Source organism: Gavia stellata, chromosome 12 (assembly GCF_030936135.1).
Source record: "Gavia stellata isolate bGavSte3 chromosome 12, bGavSte3.hap2, whole genome shotgun sequence".
NCBI classification, from domain to species: domain Eukaryota; kingdom Metazoa; phylum Chordata; class Aves; order Gaviiformes; family Gaviidae; genus Gavia; species Gavia stellata.
The window spans coordinates 10790335-10804945 of record NC_082605.1 but is presented as its reverse complement, the minus strand read 5'-3'; the positions used below and the strand labels follow the sequence as shown (position 1 = coordinate 10804945).

Below are 14611 nucleotides of genomic sequence, written 5' to 3'. Positions count from 1 at the left end.
TTTGGTCATGTGAAGGGCTGGTCATTTAATAGCAAGATTACTTGTTTTTTATGCTCATTCATACAGACTTTGCTCTTTGATACGAGTAATGCTGATGGACAAATATTAATAAATTTTTTATTAAAAATTATTTATTTTAATAAAATTTTTAGGATTCTGCTATTGGAAATCTGTCATGTTAATAATGTTAGACTAATATACTAAGTAATTTAAGTTGCATTTTACCTGTAAGTTGAAAAGTTGTTATTAAAAAAACCCAACTCCATAATTATATTAGATATAGGTGTATAACCTAAAAGCTGGTTGGAAGTCTTCCAGAATGGGGACGGAGGGTGGTGGGTGGGTGTGTGTGGTGTTTTTTTGTGTGGGTTTTTTTTGTTGGTTTGGTTGCATCCCTAGTTAGCTCCTTTGTGTTTTTAATTGATTTTTGTTGGAATACTCTTTCTCTTTGAACATACCTTTCAAGAAAGGAAAATATGGACTGTTGAGTAAGATTATTGTCAGCATTTTCAGTATCAAATATTTCCAGAAAAGAAACAGCTAGTGAGGTAAAAGATAAGAAACAGCAAGTTTCACATTCCAAGAATTTTTTCTTGCTTCCTTTGCATTCTGACACTTTTTTCTCTTTTTGCTGGAGCTCCTTTTCTGAAAGGGGATGCAGTTAATTTGGGAACTTGTAAGATGCATGAACAGGTTTGGTATTCCCCTTCAAAGTGTGTTACTTTGCCTATATGGCATTAAAGTATGTCTGCTGTCATGGAAGATAGCTCTCCTCAACTTCTATTTTAAATTCCTTTGTCTCGAGATTTCTTATTGAGAAGTTTTACATCCTTTTATATCACTGAGCTCTCGTCTGGATTAAAACACACTGAAAAACTCTTCAGACAGGAATCATAGTGTATTTGCATAGTTGTACAACCCAGAAACGTACCTGCCGGTGAAAATTGGTATATCACAGTGTGATGCAAGTGAATGAATCTGTATTCAGCAGCAGGCTAGATGTATTTTTACTACTTTCCCAATGTTAGCAGTAGGCAAAATTTGACAAATGTTTTTTTTTCTTTTTCTTTTTTCTTTCCTCGTCTCATCTTATGTCTGTTTATTTTTTTTTTAAGTGAAAATTTGTATTCTGGACTTCTGAAACATCTGGAAGGGAGCTGACTGTGTATTTATCAGGATTCTGATTTACACAAAAATTTCCCAGTCACTTTGTATGACTGTAAACAAGTGCTTATCCTGTGGTTCATTTTAAAGCTATTCTCTTTGTATGCTTGAACTTGTATATATGTACCTATATCAGTACAGTGTTATTATTCATTTACTGCAGTTTTGATTGTGCGATTGAACAAAACTGTTTAATGAGGGGATGGTCTTTCACAGAAGAAATGTGCTTTTACTCTGATGCTAATTTTCAACTAACACTTTTGAATGAGATTATTTCTGTGTTCTATTGCTTGCTACAGTCATAGTATAGTGATTCTTCTGATGTTTTCAGTGGAACACGGTTTGATTGAAAATTTGTTTACACATTAATAAAAGGAAATCGACCTTTTAAAGACCTGTAAATTTAACTTTTTACATTACTTTGGTTATGCACAATGCAGCTGGCTATTTGCAGAAGAGAAAAGCCAAAAAAGAAGCACTGAAGTCAGTCCTACTTTTGGGAAACACATCCATCTGCTTCTACAATTAATTATATTGCAAAGCCATTTGTGATTAATTATTAAGGTATTAATTATTAAGGGTGCTAAAAATCTTAATACAGTTTGCTAGTGAAATGCTGAACATATTTCAGTGGCATCAGACATTCAGACTTAAGATCACTGTACTATAATTACTGTGGGAGTAATGATAGAGAAAGAATATTCTTTCTGCCCCATTGGAATTCATAAATATTTGCCTGCAGTATATTGTGTCTCGATTGCAAAGCCCAAATGAAGAGGTACAATCAGGGCTTTATCCTGTCAGATCTTGAAAAACCTCCAGAGATGGCTGACACCACCTCTCTGGGCAACCATTTCTAATGCTTGTACTCAAAATATAACACTTGTAGGTGTTGCAAGGCTACTTTTAGGTCCCCCTTGAAGCCTTCTCTTCTCTAGGCTGAACAAGCCCATTTTTCTCTGCCTCTTGTTAGAGGGCAAGTACTCCAGCCCCCCAGCCCTCTTGGTGGCCTCCTGCTGAACTCATTCAAGTTCATCAAGTCTGTCTTGTACTGAGGGGCTTAAAACTGGATGCAGTATTCGAGACAAAGTCTAATGAATGCTGAGTAGAAGGCAATAATATCCTACCTTGATCTACTTACTGGCTGTGTTCATGTTAATACAGCCCGGGATGCTGTTTGCCTTCTTTGCTGCCAGGTCACAGTGCTAGCTCCTGTTAAGCCTGCTGTCCACCGAGATTCTCAAGTCTTTTGCAGCAGAGCTACTCCCTGGGGAGTTAGTCCCCACCTTGGTACAGCTGCAAGGGTTTCTTCCTTCCCAGGGGCAGGACTTTGCTTTTGTCTGTTGTCAGATTTCCTAAGGTTCTTGTCTGCCCATTCATTCAGTCTGTCTAGGTCCCTTTGGATAGCAGCCCTGCCTTTGAGCACATTGACTGGGCTCCCAGCTTGGTGTAATCTACAGGCTTTGTGAGCCAGCGCTCTTGCCACCTCTTTCAGGTTGCTGATAAAGACAGGTCCCAGTATGGACCCCGTGGTACTCTTGTTACTGGCTTCCAGGTAGAGCACAGCCTATTAACCACTGCCCTCTGAGCCTGATCATAGAACTAGTTTTTTACCTTGCTTGTTGTGTACCCATCCAGACCATAACGTCTTAACTTGGATATGAAAATATGGGAGACAGTGTCCAAAGGTGTCTAAAGTTGAAGTAAGTGACACCCACTATTCTTTCTTCATCCACAAATCTAATCATTTTATCACAGAAGGCAAGTGGGTTGGTCAGGCACGATTTACTGTTGGTAAATCCCCACTGACTGTTCCCAATTACCTTCTTCATGTGATCAAAAATGTTGTCCAAGAAGACTTCACCATAATTTTCCCAGGGAACAAAGTGAGGCTGTCAAGCCTGTAGTTGCCTGTTTTCTTCTTTTGGTCTCTTCTTGACGACGAGTGCACCATATGCCTTCCTCTAGTTGTCAGGGATCTCCCCCAGTTTCCATGATTTTTCGAAGATGCTAGAGCGTGGGCTTGCAAGGACATCAGACAGTTGTCTCAAGACCCTTGGATGCAGCCTGTTGAGTCCCATGGATTTGTATGGGTTGAGTTCTCACAAGTAAGCCTTGACTGGGTCCTCCCTGTTGATAGTCCTCTTGCTTGAACCCTTTCATTAAGCACAGAGGCCTGAGAGACCTTGTCATTGAAGACTAAGGCAAATACTTGTTTCCGACATAGTTCATAACTTGAATTTACGGTCAATTGCTCTGACTTTATGAAGACAGTGTGGATAGATTATTTCTATGCAGACCTTCTAATGGGGTAAAGCTGTGCTATGATTTATCAAATGAACTATTATTTGACAGCTTACTTTTCTAGGCAAACTGTCTCTGTATCCTAAATACCCTCATTAATGGAGATATATGGGAAAACTCTCTGCGGTTCATTGTGTTCATGTCATGTGACATTGTTTTGCAGAGAAGCTGTGAAGTTCTAATGCTAATTTTGGTGGGACTATTTCACACTGTACAGGTAGAATCCTCTCACACAGCTCCTATAGTGTGAATTACTGGTTTTGACTCACTAATAATGGAAAAGATGTGGGCAAATAAGTTTTTATTTACCTTACAAAAGAATAGTATTATTAACTACAGTAAATACTGTTCTTTGAGATGTGTTGTCCCACACAAGAATAGGATTGGCTGAGAATAAGTGTTCTTTATTTCCTTAGTTGAAGGCACAAAGGATATTCAGGATACTCTGCTCTAGGTACTCTAGTCAAAAGTATCTGTATGCACTCTAGCATGTTTGGTGAAAGAGCATCAGTCTCTGAGAGAAAAATCTTGAAGGACCATAGTAACTGTAAATTAAATCATGCTATCATTTTATTTTTAAGTAGTATTTATCTGGGAGTGAAAATTGTAAGGAAAATACAGCTTTAATTTCATATTATGAATACTTATCCTGTTAGATCTTGGAAAATTTCCAGGATTTCAGACTGTGAATATTTTCACTTGTTCATGAACAGGTTTTATACTGCAAACTAAATAGTTAAAATCTTTCCTGTTCAAAAACCTCTATTAATTTAACTAATGTAAGAAATAAGAAGATAATAAAAGAAAATTTCTCCTTCTAAGACTTATTATTGTCTATAAAGATAAAAGTTAAATGTTACAGGAATGATAGCGTGCTGTCTAAATGACATTGTTTAGTCCTTACATAGCTTTGATTCCATATGGATTTTTAACAGTGGTTGCTAAATCTCAAAAAGAATCTGAGCTTTTTGCTTTAGTACCGAAAGTTTATATGCTTTTTGGAACTTTGTCTGAACTATCCTGTGTCTTAAATTGCTAAATTTGCCTACCTGTATTGTGAGAAAAGGTATTACAGGAGTTCTGTTTTTGCTTGATTTTAGGCAGCCTAGAGAAAGCATTGGTGTACTCTTGGAACTCAGGAAAATAAACTAATTTTGAAAAAAGAAACAGAAATAAAGTCGTTAAGCAGAGTGATTCCAGCTTAACTTGTCCTGGTTAAAGGATCAATTAGATTTGTATTTTTTTCTGAAATTAGCTATCTCGGTTAATATCCTGATCTTACTGAATCAGTTTTGTGTTTTGTTTTGGTTTTTTTTCATTGACCTCAGTGGAACAAGTACTTCACCCCGATGTCTGATTTTTGGTGGATGGTTGCTCCTTCACCTTTTTGAACTGATTGTCTGACCATCTGAATCACAATGTTTTCAATTTCTTAATAAAAGTAGCAAACAGGGCCTAAAGCAGATTTCCTAATGAGTCATTTTGCAGTGCTTTTTTAATCAGAAAATTATGTGAGAAGTTTGTGTAATCACTTTTTTAATCTTTTTGACTCTCGCTGAAGAGATTTAGTCAATTTCCAAATGACTGGCAACAACAAAAAACATCACTGGATGTTCAGTGCTGTGCTGGCACACGTGGCAGCCATTGTCTGTGTTGTAGAAATTTTTTAGTGGTTGTGGTTTTGTGGTTTTGTTCGTTTTGGGAATCATAATAAAAAGTGCTAAATCCCCTCTTAGTGATGTGGCTGAATTAGTGGAGGAAAAGTATGTGAAGAGACAACCACAACCTTTCTTCCTCCTGACAGCAGGCAGAACTCTATGGAAATAGGGAAACTCAGCCTCAGGCTGAGTCACATAATGAAGTGGCCTGTCATCCTGCAGCGATGATGGACTGGCCTCCCTAGGCTAAACTTGGTGTTTAAGAGCTTGGAAGAACAGCCAGGCCTAGATGCTTAGCAAAGCAAACAAGGTATGTTATCATGTACACGTTGGAAATAGGGCATCTTCCAGTCTCCCTTCATCCCTAACTGTGTAGGAATGAAGATGGAATTTTGGCCAGAATGTATTCTCTACAAACTACACAACAGAACATAGCATTGCATATTTGTCTATGGGGGTGGAAGAGGTCTAAATTCTGCATTTTTTAAGCCAAAATCAATAGAATTACTCTTGGTTTATGACAGGATATGCAAACTGTATTTGTGCCGTCTATTTTTGCTATCTTATTATTTGATGTTCATGCAAGTACAGATATACTTTTGTTAGGCTTTAATATACAAGTTTCATATCATTTTCAATACTCTCTTTTTTCATAACTTAGGATACAAAAATAGCTTCACTTGAACGCAATATAAGAGATCTTGAAGATGAAATACAGATGTTAAAGACAAACGGAGTTCTGAATACAGAGGACCGAGAAGAAGAAATCAAACAAATAGAAGTTTACAAGAGTCACTCAAAGTTTATGAAAAATAAGGTAAGGTCTATTAATAAAATAGCTTAATGCTGTTTAAATAATGGAAACAAAAGTTTTAACTTGACCCTTTTCAACACAAGCAGCTCTCTGCATGTCTTCTTTTGGTAGATCTCTACTGTGCAATGCTCAGTAGCTATGGAGGAGTGAAGCATTTTGGATAAATAGAAATTTGTTTGTTTTGACTTAGGAAGAGGTAAGAAAGAGGCTATTTCACCACTTCTGCAGAGGCTACTACAATCCTGAGTCTATACCATGTTCCTTTTTCATTTTCTTGTGTATGGTGTTTTAATGTTGGCTTTTTAAATTAGTTCATAATTTGGACTTGCACAATTTTGGCACAACTTTAATAGTGCATTTTTTTTCTGGTTTTGACTGTAGTTTTACAGTAGGGACTGCTATTCCATAGATGATGCCAAATTGTAATCTTCTAGTATTTTAAAGACTTGCAATTTGATGACTTTGTTCCTGCAGAGTACCTTTCACTTCAAATTATTGTATATAGATAACTATGAGTTGACCAGAAGCAGATAGTAAATGTGTAGTGATGTAACACATTTCCTGGTATCAAGCTGACAAAACAGTATTGCTTGTTCATTATTTTAAAATATATCAGAAGTAAAGCTTGATGTCTAAATTGTTGTCCCAGCTGGTCTTTTTACCTCCCTTCATTTTGATGTGCTCAGCTGCTGTCTAGGTAAAGCTAAGTCTTTCTGGTGAGTTCCAGTATTTCTTTTCTAGTGTTTTTATAATTGCCTTAAAAATTGTAATAAATATATATAATGTTACAATTTGTGCTGGTTTATTCCCAGCTCTCTACCTTGAATATGTTTTGTTTATGAAGTGATAAAATACTGTATTATAGTACTTGATAAAAAGAAAAAAAAAGTTTGACATTATGGACACTAAAGCTGATGCTCCCATTCTTGTATAAATAAATATAGGTTTTTATTATTTATAAGCTAAACTAAGATGGGGTAAGCAAGTCACAGCAGCCTGAAGTGGAAACACTGAAAGGGAAAGGCAGCCATCTCACCTCTTGCAGTGATGTTAAAAATTTGACCATAATGCCAGAATAAAATTTAGGCAAACAACTTTAGTAGTCGTGATTATTATGAAATCTTACTTTATTTTAAAAGTCTTTTTATCCTAGTTATTTGTTTGGGTTCTTATTCTGTTTAATATTTAGGGGTTTTTGTGTATGTGGAAATTTTATGCATGAAATTCTAGGGAACTGAGATAGATTGATTCACTTTTTCTGAAATGTGTATTTGCAGCTCTGAAAAAACTGCTTGAGGAAGAGCTGGTACTATTACCTCTTTAGAGGCCATGTAAGCAAAAAAAGTAGGAGTTAATTGTCTTAAAGCGTAGTTCTCTGCCTACCATTGTCTGTTGATGCTAAAAATATTTAGCAATGTTGCTAAATGTTTAAGTACAAAGTTTGCAATATCAGGTAGATAACTACCATTACCACTCTTTCAGAGTTGGGCAAGCTAAGATTCAGAAAAAGTATGCAGCTTGTCTGTGGTGAGAGAATGAAACGGTGTCAGCACCTTCTGGAGAATCTGTGTTCTCTAATTTTCGGTTTTCCTGTGTAAATTAGACCTTCATTGTCTTCTTGACAAGATGCTTTACTTTGTCTGAATTCCACAGTAAGTATAGAATTAAGAAAATTCACCACTGTGTAGTATTGGATGCTAAAATTTTTCCATCTCAGAAGAGCTGTTACTATCTCCCAGTTTGGAAACTGTAGTGTCTTGTAAACTACATCACAGGAAATGCTGGTGTCTTGGGACATTGGGCATATTTTAATCTTCTGCTGGGGGTTTATGGTACAGAAGAGATGGAAGTGTAGTGCCCATATGGAATTAATGCAGATTTATTTAAAAAATTTTTTTTAAAAAAATACATTTATTCTGTTGAAAAAAGTAGCTCTTAAGCTACTGTAAAGTAGCTGAAGTTGCTAAGTAGCATTATCATCAGGAAAATTATTTTGGCTATTTAAACATTGTTAATGTCAAAGAAATTCAGTTTTAATAATTTACAGCAAAACTCCTAATGCATCTCAGAAAATCTGTTGATATTAAAATAATGTACAAAGCCTAGTATTTTGTTAACAATCTTCTGATGTTTTAGAGAGGAAAAGCTTTAGTATATTTCTGTGGCACAGAATGCAGACAAATGAGACTATTAAACATGCCTTGTTTTGTCACAATTTTCTGATCTTTGATAAATGCTACATTCTGATGAAACTTTGTCTATTTTCTTTCACCAGTCCTTTTCTTCCACTTAAAATTGAGATTTGCAGCAGAAGATATTATTTTTATCATTCATCTGAGAACCTTTCAAGGTGGAAAAGTATTTATGTAGCTGTCAGCAAACAGATCTTATTATACCTGATCTGTTGAACCTGAGATTGTTGATAAATTCTGATAAACAGAAGCCTTGACTGATGGCAAAGAGCAGAACAAAACTATTCTCACAGTTAACAATCTTAGGTGCTATAGAGCTCTTAATACATACATTTATTCTTGAAAATTAACTTGCTTTATATCTGTTCTTGATTTAAATAAATGGGAAGGTGTTAAATGGAGGCCAATACTGAATATTATTTATTGTACGTGAGTGGCAGAGAATGTTGGGAAGTGTTGCTTTTCTTAACTAATTCTTAGTAATATTCACTCCTTCCAAATATATAGGCTTTAATTTTGACTTGCAGTTAAATAGAAGTTGTAGTAATGAGAAAGAAAACTTGCTTAGATTTTTTTTTTTCCTTGCCCACTTGATGAGGACTCTCCTTGCTCTGTTTTTGAAGGGACAAAAATTGCCGTCACTCACATGATACAGAAATTGTCAAAAGAAGTCTTAAAGTTTTCATGACTAAGGGATATGAAGCTTCGAATATCTTCATTAAGGATATAAAGAAAACATATAGGATGATATGCATTTTTGAAAATAATTTGTTTTGCAAGACTGCCTTCTCTCACTAGGGTTTGTCCTTTGGCTAGCAGCCAGATATTTAAAGGAACACTGATGCATTTTTTTTCAGGTGCAAGTTTGCACTCTGGAATTTAAATAGTTGTTTGAGTATTAGAACCCTAATGCTGTCGACAGGAATGGGTATGAAAATCTAGTGATAGTTCAGTACAACTTCAGCAAATTACTGTTAAGATGAGTTTTAAGAATTGATTAGACTGTAACAAGGCTCTCTGTAATTAATGTCTGTGTATAAGAAATTTTTACACTGTATGAAGGAAGCATGCAAGTTCTAGATGATCCTGTAGAAGAAATACACAGGAAAAGAACTACAGCATTTTTTGTGGATAGGTCTGGAAACATGATAATCACTTTAAAAATAGACCTTGACCAATATAACCTGTAGAATCTACAAATAGACTTGTAGAGTCTACTTTATGCAGCTACTTCATTTCCATTGCTACTGTTTTTCATTTACTTAAATCCTTCACTTTAAAAAGCAGTTGTGATTTGTCACATAAGATCGGATTCTTACGGTGCGTACATCAGCATCGTTTCATTTAATGGAATTATTTACCTAAAGATTTAGCCCATTAATTTTAATATGCAAAGTTCAGGGGAAAAGCTCTGATTTTTTGTTTGTTTTGTTTTCTTTGTTTCCCAGTTACTCTGTAATGTAATGTAATATTCTGGTGTGTAAAAATAATAATGTAAGAAAAAGGATAATGGTTTGCTGGAAATGGTAGTATCTAAGGAACTGAAATTATGGGGGGTGACAGAATCATAAATTGAGGAGGAAGACAAAGGAACTAGGGTTTCAGGAAAGGAGGTGAAGAAGATCGTATTCGGCAATGTTGAAAAAACGGTGACAGGCAAGTTACGCATATGAAATATGTGAGATAGTGGGAAAGTCAGGATCAGGGGACAAACCTGGAGTTCTTCAGATGCTACAGCACTTATACCCAGACTTGTAGGTTGTCTTCATTGTAGTCTTTATAAAGTACAAAAACGTTTTTGCCTTTGTCTTTTTTTTTTGTACTGAGATCAGGAGATCTCATTGAATCGTGACTGTTGGTCTTCCACACCACTTAAGATACAGCAAAGTGAAAATGTTTGGACATCTGCTGGAGACAGAAATTTATTTCATGACCTATTTAATTTTTTTTAAATGCTAGTAGATAATGCAGAACTTTAAAAAAGCAAATATAACTAGGTCTAAAAATTTCTTTTAAAAAGTTATGTTGTTTCTTGTTATGCCTTTGGTATTTTTGATACTAAATATTTTTAAATTGAAGTTTTAGTACATTTTCACCATTATACTTTATTTTAATAAGACACCAGCCAAAAGCATAATTATTCAACACAGTTTTTGGTGTGGGGTTTGGTTTTATTTTTATTTGAGAGCTCTAACACATTTTTAAACTCCTGGCAATTTGTACGTCTTGTAGCCAGAACTTTATACTAAACAGATTCTGTTTCTGAAACACAAAGGACATACCTACGATGAAAATGAAGCTGCTTTTTTTTTTTGTTTGATTATTTCTCAGGGTGTGGGTTATGTCATGGAAAAAAGCGGGAGGAGTTTCTAGGAGAGATTAAGCATCTGTGATGTTCACATGGGTCTCATATAAAGTGTGTGATGTAATTTAGATTGGCTGCAGATCTAGGTTTTGTCTTTATATCTTGTAGACAGATTTTCCCAGTCTTCATTTTGTATACATTTTTGTCTCGATTGCCATACTTGCTTACAAGTTCTGGCAAGGGATTGAGGAAGGTGGTTTGCTTTCAAGAGAAAGTTTTCTCTAGCAGTTTCTTAACTGCACTCTTTACATTTTCTTGACATCTGTTTTTTGTACGTTCATTTTCTTATTTTGATATTTTCAGACTCTGAAGGTGATTGCTTTTGGTGCCAGTATAGATTCTTGATTTTATACAGTAGCTCAGGGGTGGCTAGCCAAGTACCTTAACCAGCTAGACAAATATATTGAGATTTATAAAGAGAAATAAGGAATACATATATTAAGATATGCATATAGTTGGAAGAAACATTTTTTTTAACTTAATTTTTAAGGATCTACTTGCAATGTAAAACAAAATAGAAATATTTTGATCAGCAGTAAACGTTTCCAGTGACTGTGCCATACAATATTGAATCTGTGAAATATTTTAGTATGTGGATCTTCAGGATGTGGTTGAGTAGGATCAGCCTGCGGATACATATTCTTTTTTTCCTAGGGATCTTTGAATCACCTTCCATCTAGCCCTTCTAGATTTCTTGCATCCCAAATGTCTGTTGGGGTGCAACTGATGGGATAGAATGGAAAGAGCTCTTCTAGCACTTTTCTGGTTGTTGCAGATTTGAAACTTGGATTTTAAAGAAAAATGTCTAGGCCTTACAGTCATCAGGAAAACTTTCCAAATGTGAAGGAAGTGTGGTTTCTCTGAGTTATGCAGATGCGCTGAGGCATTTTATTTCAAATAATCCTCATGAGATGATATATCTGAACTCATCTGGTGACCAGCGTTATTTCACAGGACTATAAGACGAATAGTTCTATGTCACCTAATTCACCATCCTTTAGCATCATTCTGTGTATTGTCCAGTGCTTTGTTCAGATTCATATATTCTAAATCCACCACACTTCTGCGTTCTGTGGCTACTCCTCCCATTTATCATTGCGGAAAGGGAAGAATAATCACAATTCCATGACATTTACTGATGAACCTTAAATTCACTTAAATTCAGAAGCTCCTTCTTAGTGACTGAGTTTCTGCTGTTTCCCCTAGGATACACTTTTACAATCTCACAGACGTTTCACTATGTGGAATTTTTTATAACGTTTTCCCCAGACTTCTCTTAAGTTAATCACTTTGGCTTGGCTTTCCTAGTACCTGAGAATTCCATATGAACTGCCAGAGAGGAAAAAAAGAGGTGGGGATGGTGGGCAGCAACACATTTGCAAGAAGAGTAAGGTTAAAATTCCACTTCTCTGTTTTCCTCTCCTTACTAAGATGCCTGCTTTTCCTTATCAGGCTCCTAAAAAACCTTGATTCACTCTGGCCAATGATAAAGTCACAAGAATCATGCTGTTGGAAGGAATAGGCTATTGGATTGAATTTATACTTTTATGAACACTTTTTTTCCTATGCATTTTTCCTGTCCTGCCAGACTTGCCTCACGCAGGATAAATTCCTTTGAACTTAAGTGAGGTCCATGGTGAATTTATAGGCCAAATCATCATGTATAATCTTTAAGAGTTTCCTTTTAACTTCTGCAACAGCAGGACAATCATTCTTAAAACAGTATGTTAAATTACAAGAAACTCAATTGAAGTTGTGAGTTTGAATCTTAATTCTCTTCCAGAATTTACAGGTGTCTGAGTTGTATTATATCATGGGTCATTCACAGCTTTCAGATTTCAAGTGCAACTATGAATTGGAAATGAAATTAATCATCTGACCTTTTTCCCCCCATTACAGATTGACCAACTGAAACAAGAACTCTCAAAGAAAGAATCAGAACTTCTTGCCTTACAAACTAAGCTTGAAACCCTTAGCAATCAGAATTCAGATTGCAAGCAACATATTGAAGTGCTTAAAGAGTCACTTACTGCCAAAGAACAGAGAGCTGCCATACTTCAGACGGAGGTATTGTATCTTCTAATCATAAAATGCAATAGAAATATTTAGTTAATAGCATGTGTCACGGTGATGATGTATTTGTTGCAAGTCTGTGTAAAAGGCAATTTGTTAAAGAAGAGTGAAATAATTTAAAACCCCTTAAACGCCAATATATTTGATGTGTATTTTTTGGTAGTACACCAGCTCTCATTCTAGAATTTTTTTAGAAGGAACTATGATTGCATTTTAAGAAAATGTGCCTAATTCTCATTGGCTTCAATGGGGGGAACTGGGCCTTAATGACTTGATTGTTGTGATTTTATTCCTTGTTTCTCCATCTATTAGTTGACTGACTTTTCCTTTTGGTTGCTATGGCTTGATGCTTCTTTTCTACTGTGTATGTCTATTCTGAAGAGTGAAGCTACTGATGTATTTTGAAGGGATCTGTTGAAGGGTGCATGAGATTAATCTGTGTTTATTTTTTGAGTGCAATCAACATTTATTTTAAAATATGAATAATTCCAATCTTTAAAACAGGCCAGTGCGTTAGTTATGTGTGTATCTACAAAGTCAGATCATAAAAATATGGGTAATGGAATACAAGGTTGAGATGGTTGTCACATTTGATGGACTGTGTAAATCCAGTGCTAAAAATGTTGTCCATTAGTTCATTTCCTGGGGTTTTAAAAAACTTCATAGACTTGGAGCACACAATACTGATTAGATTGATTCCTATTGTAACTCCTTAATTTTATTTTTAATGTGTGTACCCCTTTCAAGAAACAGAAACACCTGTGAAATTCAGTCATACAGTGCAAATAGTTTCTATTCAGAGAAGTGTATTATATAAGGTATAGAGAAATCTTACAGAATGTTTCAAATTTCTGGCTAACAAAGCTCTAGGAGAAAAAACAGCTTAAACTCATCATTCCCATGGAAGCAGGAAATAAATATTTCTAAGATTCTGATTATCCCTCTGTGCTGTATGTCTTATCCTCTGTACATTAAGAAGATACAGATGAAATCTTGGAATTTCCAGCTTGTGTTTAATGGGCCAGCCAGCATATGTATATAATACAAAACAATCATAATAGAACAAGGGTTAAAACTCCAGCAATTTTGGCAGATCTTAATCTAGCTTTTGAGTAGTAAAGATTACATATTTTAAATCTTTGGCTGTGCAAATCTGTTTTGCAAGGTTTGTGTTACCTGTCATGCTGGTGAGGATAGTGATGAATTCCGTTGGATCTCCACTAATTTGATTTCCTAATTCTTTATCAGACCGGTGTGTATTCAAGGCATTACAGTCTTATGGCTGGCAGATGGGCAGTGGTAAAAAGAACGGAATCTATAGTGCTCTTGATGAAGGGCTGCTGGGATTGTGCAGTCCTGGTGGAGAACCAGTTGGTTTCTGACAGGTGTTCAATTCCTCTTCTTCCCAGTTTCTACATAAGGCAGTTGAGCTTGAACCTTTTACATGAAGCAACTTAAGTTAAAATTAGCTGTAAATGCCTGTTGGTGTGCAGATGACAATCGGTTGTACGGTGCCTGCTTATTGTTAGTCTCTCAGGGAAACGAAATGAAAAATTAATGTTAAAATGATCAGAGAGGTAGCTTGATAAAAGGAATGCTTTATAATAGCAGATAATGAATCCCTTTTGGCCTAATACCGTGTTATTTGTGATGTAAGTGATTGTGATATTTCTTACAAATAATATGAGATTATTCTAGCTTTCAGTGAAAAAAAATAATTGTTTAGGTATAGGATTAGTGTAAGATATGTTCAGTGTAATTTCTATTCAGTGCAAGTTACCAGTTCCCAGTTTTGATTATTTATTTTAATTAACCTTTACTTCTGTATAATCCAAAGCATTCTGATGACAAGCCTTGGTTTGTTTCTGAATGAAACAAGACTGTAAGCTAGGTGGGTCGTTGCAGATATGAGACTTAAAAATGAAGGAAAATAACTGATAAATGTCCTCACAGCATATCTTGGTTCTAGACAGTTAAGCTGTGTCTGCATGGACTTGCTAAATCAATTGAGCCTGAATTTGTTTGTGACTGAATCTTTGGA

The 14611-nt window shown here is 35.5% G+C and overlaps 1 protein-coding gene across 1 annotated transcript in view; it reads left to right on the top strand.

Moving 5' to 3' along the window:
* Positions 1-14611, top strand: part of ERC2 (ELKS/RAB6-interacting/CAST family member 2) — a 499899-nt gene that overhangs the window by 104459 nt on the left and 380829 nt on the right. The window contains exons 5-6 of the mRNA XM_059823475.1: positions 5788-5943; positions 12397-12564. Of these exons, the coding sequence (XP_059679458.1) occupies positions 5788-5943; positions 12397-12564 (324 nt within the window). The remainder of the gene's footprint in view (positions 1-5787; positions 5944-12396; positions 12565-14611) is intronic.